The sequence below is a fragment of the Nelusetta ayraudi genome, unplaced genomic scaffold, assembly GCF_046127955.1.
Source record: "Nelusetta ayraudi isolate G7.1 ecotype Tasmania unplaced genomic scaffold, CSIRO-AGI_Nayr_v1 ptg000151l, whole genome shotgun sequence".
Lineage (NCBI taxonomy): Eukaryota > Metazoa > Chordata > Actinopteri > Tetraodontiformes > Monacanthidae > Nelusetta > Nelusetta ayraudi.
In genome coordinates, this window is record NW_027466201.1 from 1,289,008 (window position 1) to 1,295,007 (window position 6,000).

Consider the following 6,000-nt stretch of genomic DNA (forward strand, 5'->3'; position numbering starts at 1 on the left):
TCCAATTTGTGGCTAGCACCGTAGTCGGAACAGCAACTTCCAGCCAGTTCTCCTCTCTCCTCTGAATGAACTGCCTGCAACCAGTCCAAGCTCTCTTTAAACTGGGGCCACTTCGTGGAAAACAATATTGTTTTTCCCACAAAAAGCTCTGAAATTCTGCCCCGGGCCAACTTTGAAAGCCAGACATTTATTCTGTCGAAGGGAGTAAAAATATACAACGAAAAGCGAGAGTGGGAGAAGAAAGAAAATGCATGCGTGTTGTGGGTGGCGGTTGGTTTGTTTATATGGGAGGATATAGCATCGGCCCCAAAGTCCCTCAGGGTCTATAAGTGCGATGTGTTTGTGAAACAACCGAAAGTGCAGAGGAAGGAGAGGGCATGGAGAGACAGGGAGACTGAAGCAAAAAGGAAAAAAATGACTTCAAAGTAGCTTGAAAGACAGAAGTAGGGTGTTGAGGAGCTTGCTGACTTTCCCCTTTTTAACATACTTATAATCCAGAATGGCATATTTCTCATCCTGCATTTTGTATTAGTTTAAATACAGCCTCTGCACAAACATGTCTGCCGTTGCATGGTCGTAATTGATATAAACTACATTTTATTTAAAAGCGCCTTTATTGCATCCATTAGAGCAAATACAATATAGCAATAGATTATAGCTACACACAGTATATACAAAAAATAACTTAAATCGGTTATTGAGCAAGTGAACCAAAAAAGTGTAACAATCAACAAGTGTCCTGCAACAAATCAGCAATGCCGCTAGCAGCACAATCCAGAGGTGCTACTGCGGTTCGAAATGTGAACATTGCAGTAAATAAAAACTGTTGATCATAACCGAGGGGCTTTTGTGAGACACAACCAGACTCGGCCAAAGCAAAAGTATCACTGGATCAATACACACGCTGGCTCGGGCCAACTCGCGTGATGATGCGACACAAAGCGCTTCCCATAAGCGGCACAAGGGGGCCTCTTTGTACGCAGCCATTCATAAAGAAGGAGGAGCTTCATCGCAGACCGCCGTCTCCGTTTTCCCCTTTTATTGCGATAACACACAAAAGACGCGCCGGGGCCACAATGCAGACATCAGCGCTAAGTGGCGCCGCAATCAGTGTCTCGTTGTCCCGTATTTTTTGTTTTCGCGGAACCGGAGACGTCACTGGCGGCGGCAGCGTTGGCTCAGTTTGTGTGTTTTTCTTTTTCAACGATAATGACAGTGTGTTTGTGGAATCAAGTGGCCCTGTGTGGTCTCGGGGATCCGGGCGCTCCATCGATTGTTTTCATATCGGTAAAAGGAGAGAAAGAAAACAGAAAGTCGATATTAATGGTTTTTCGTCGATTTCCGAGGGACTCACGCAAGGATTCTTTCCTCTCTCTCTCTCCCGCAGAACTCCATCCGGCACAACCTCTCCCTCCACAGCCGCTTCATCCGCGTCCAGAACGAGGGCACGGGCAAGAGCTCGTGGTGGATGATCAACCCCGAGGGAGGGAAGGGCGGCAAGGCTCCCCGCCGCCGCGCCGTCTCCATGGACAACAGCAACAAGTACACCAAGTCGGCCCGCGGCCGCGCCGCCAAGAAGAAGGCGGCGCTGCAGGCGGCAGCTGCCGCCACCGATGGTGGCGGCGGGGGCGGCGACAGCCCGTCGGGCCTCTCCAAGTGGCCCGGCAGCCCCACGTCGCGCAGCAGCGAGGAGCTGGACGCCTGGACCGACTTCCGCTCGCGCACCAACTCCAACGCCAGCACGCTGAGCGGCCGGCTCTCGCCCATCCTGGCCAACCCCGAGCTGGACGAGGTGCCGGACGACGAGCCGCCGCTCTCGCCAATGCTCTACTCCAGCCCCGGCCGGGCGGCGTTGTCGCCGGGCAACGGCACAGCTGCCGCCGCCGCCGCCATCAACGGGAAGCCGGCGCCGGCCGAGCTGCCGCGCCTGGCCGACCTGGCCGGCACCATGAACCTGAACGACGGGCTGACCGACGACCTGATGGACGAGCTGCTGGACGACATGGGCCTGTCGTCCGCCGTGACGGGGCCCGGCACCCCCAACGGGTCCTCGGGCTTCATCTTTGGCTCCAAAGCCAACGGGCTGAGCACCCCGGCCTCCTCCGTCGCCCCCGCCCCCTCGCCCCCCTCTAACCCCGGCATCAACGGCTACTCCAACTCCATCTTCGGCCCCCACGCGGCCGGCTCCTCGCTGCGCCCGGCGCCCATGCAGACCATCCAGGAGAACAAGCAGACGTCCTTCTCCTCCGCCGTCGGCCTGTCCCGCTTCGGCGGCCAGACGCTGCAGGACCTGCTCAACTCCGACAGCCACGGCGGCGTCATGATGACGCAGTCCGACCCGCTCATGTCGCAGGCCAGCGCCGCCGCCGTGGTCTCGCAGAACTCCCGCCGCGGCCTCATGCTCCGCGGCGACCCCATCATGACCTTCGCCACCACCAACGTCACGCAGCAGCAGCTCCGGAACGGCCAGGCGGACGCGGCGCACGGCAACAACCACAACCAGAGCGCCCTGCGGTGTCTGAACGGCGGGCTGAACCTGGCCAACGAGGCCAACGCGCTCGCCAACGCCAGGCAGCAGCTCCTGCTGTCGCCCCTAGGGGGCAACGGCTCGTCCTCCATGCAGATCGACACGTCCATCTTCCTGAACGGCACCAGCGGCGGAGGCCAGGACCGCTTCCCCACCGACCTGGACCTGGACATGTTCAACAGCAGCCTGGAGTGCGACATGGACTCTATCATCAGGAATGACCTGATGGACGCCGACGGCCTGGACTTTAACTTCGACTCCCTGGCCAACATGAACGGGGTCGGGAGCTTCACGAGCGCCAAGCAGGCCTCCCAGAGCTGGGTGCCCGGCTGAGAGGCCCCCGGCTGGGATGGGGGAGAGCAGGTATGTTTGAGCGTCGCGGCAAAAGTGAGCGTGTTGCAAGTGTAGGAATTGACGTCTCCTCCCATGGAAATGGTTGCAATACCATAAAAATACAGATGAAAATTGAGAAAAAAAATCTTTTCATTTGTGGTCTCATCCTTTAAAGGTCCGGTGTATAAAATTTGGCCTGATTCATGATCTTTATATTGGTAAAAGCCAATAAAATTTTGTTTTCTTTCTCCAGGTCTGAAATGTTGGGTGCGAGGAAAAAAAAACACACAAGACACAAGACACCGTTTTTTTTGTTTGTTTGTTTTTTTTGCCAAACCTGCTATCAGCACAACCTAAAATAATAAGAAAAAAAAACAACCCCGTGTTTACAGAGGACGACTTCCTCTCGAGAGCTTTACCCTCCCTCGCGCACACTGGCGAACCCCTGCGGACGACTCGGCGGACTCTGAAAGACGCAGCGCACGTCCACTCTCAAGGCCTCCTGTGGAACGACGACGAAAAGAGAAGCTGTCAAACTCATGAATTATGCAATATTTTTCTTCATCGGTCTGTTGATATCAAAGAGACAACGCTTGAGTGGTGAAATACAAGGACTTACTATCAGGAAGACGAGGAGGAGGAAAAAAAAAAAAAAAGGATTGTCGAAGGGGCGCATGGTGCAGTCGTTCCCGTCGGAGACGAAAGAGGAGGAAAGAAATGGACAAAAGTGAAAAGTGGGGGGAAAAAAGTGGAGAAGTGAAGTGGTAAAATCTAATCCAGTAGTTTCCTGGGATGTGTTATGTTTTAAAATACATATACATATATACATATATATATATATATGTATATATATGTATATATATGTACATATATATATATATATATATATATATATATATATATATATATATATATACACACACATATATATATATATATACATATATATATATATATACATATAAAAATATACTGTATATATACATATATATTTTCCCTCCATCTTCACACATTGTGGTTTTCTTAGATATTCAGTGTTTGTTTCTTTTAACCTCTTCTTCATCCTAACCATTGAAGCGCTCACAGGTGTTTGTTGAGGAGGAGTTTGTTGGTGTTCTGACGAAACGCAGGGGCCGCCAAGTGGTCACGCGTAACACACATGCAAAACACACACACACACACACACACACACACACACTGTCAAACACACACACAGGCAAACCCACTCGCCCTCTGGTTTGCGCGGCGTCAAAACGCCTCGCGTACACACACACGGCTTGATTTCACCAGGCACGGCTGTGTTGCACTCGGCATTAAAGCAGTGTGGCCCTCACAGACCTTTTTTTTTTTTTTGGAAGTTTTTTTTGTTAACGATCCTACCAGACACACTGCAGCACTTTTCTCTCTCCCTCTCTCTCGCTCGCTCTCTCTCTCTCTCGTATTTGTTGTCCAAGGAGCTGATTTCCATTCTGCTCCATGGAAAATATGCAGCTGAATATTTTTGACATCACGCTGCAAGAGAGCAGTTCGAGCCATGGACGTGCAATAGAAAATCCAAACCGTGTGCTAAAATTTCAACAATAACAAAAAAAAAAAGAGAATTTTTTTTTTCTGCGTTGCCATGCATGGACGACACGTGATTAGGGTTGAAGTCGGGCGTGCAGGAGCGCAGCGCGACACTCGGTGCAGCCAGCCTTCCCTGTGGAATCAAACTATAAATGAAGATTTCTCACCTTCCCGTTTCGTTGCTGGACAAAAGGACCAGTGTGTCAGATTTACGGTGGTTTGCTGGGAGAAACTGGATCTTAGCTATGCTTATTATCATGTATGCACAACTCTGAAATACTCGCGCTTGCGTTGTTTTTATTGGTCTGCTTTTGGTGGCGGCTGCCGCGTTTCTATCAAAGCCCTGAAAGGCCAAACATCAATTTAACCTACCCAAAACTTGGCTCGCTTACAATATTATCTCATCTAATGAACATCTTCTTTTTCTTCAGTCCAGAAATGAAATTTCTAATCCAAAGCCAAAGTATCTAGAATCTCTGGACTTTCACAAGGACACAATCGCAAATAATTTCTGTAATCTGTCTCGCATATTTAAACTTGAGTTGTTATTTTACTCTCATCCACATTCTCAATGGTGTATACCACTCAAACTGACACACTGGGCCTTTAAAAAATATATATATATTTAGCTTTCTGGGGGTTTAAATTAGCATCATATGATTATTATTTTTTTCTGAAAAGGTTTTTAAAAAATGTTTACCTTGAGCACATATCCGATCCACCAATGGAGAACGTCCACCGTGAGGTCTCGTCCGACTCTCCTCTTCTTCTGTCTCTCAACTTCCTGTGAGTTCTGTCCAGTTTGTTGTTTCACCGCATACGATGTAGCCAAAACCAATACCTGTCTCTGAAAGGGTTGTGAACATTTCCACACCATTACAGGTGCTATGTAAACAGTGTTGAATCCTGCCTGGAGCATTGTTTTTTTTTTGTTGTTGTTTTGTTGTTGTTGTTGTTGTTGTTTTGTTTTTGTTTTGTTCCTTTGCGCCCACCGCCTACACCACCTGGTAGCATGGTGAGGGGTTTAGGCTCATTCCTCTAGACGCCTTTTATTGTTATTGTTTGTTTCCTCGAGCAAAACAATAAGCTATCACTGTATATTGCCAAAATTACTTGAAGACAAACAGTAGGATATGCTGGCAGCCAAATCACAAACGCACGCACGCACACACAGACACAATACACTGACATACACACACACAACACACGTGGAAAGAAAAAATGTATACCAGGGATCTGTTTTAAACTCTGCTGTATGTTTTTTTTGTCATGAGCTTGTGGGGGCTTGTTACGCATCTATAAGTATCACTCAGGGGCGGGGGGGTGGGGAGGGGGAAGGGAGGCTTTAACTAACATCAAGTCACCTTCTAATGTCAATTTAACATGTCTTGAGTAGGAAGGAAAAAAACAAACAAACTGAAAAAAAACAACAAAAAAACGACATGTAACGCTTTGTGTTTGTGAACTTGTAACCTGTGAAATTTTGGCTGGGATGGAGGGCGAGACGTCAGGACTTCATGCCGTTTGTCGTGTTTTTTTGAATTGCTCGGCTGTCGCAGCTTTCGTTTTTTTAT

At 48.9% G+C, this 6,000-nt stretch overlaps 1 protein-coding gene across 3 annotated transcripts in view; it reads left to right on the forward strand.

Annotated features, from left to right (window-relative positions):
• foxo3b (forkhead box O3b) overlaps positions 1–3,497 on the forward strand; it is a 39,738-nt gene extending 36,241 nt beyond the window's left edge. For all 3 annotated transcript variants that reach the window (XM_076013626.1, XM_076013624.1, XM_076013625.1), the window contains exons 3-4: positions 1,388–2,890; positions 3,114–3,497. In XM_076013626.1, coding sequence (XP_075869741.1) covers positions 1,388–2,860 — 1,473 coding nt within the window. In that variant the 3' untranslated portion in view covers positions 2,861–2,890; positions 3,114–3,497. The remainder of the gene's footprint in view (positions 1–1,387; positions 2,891–3,113) is intronic.
• Positions 3,498–6,000: the final 2,503 nt, after the last annotated feature.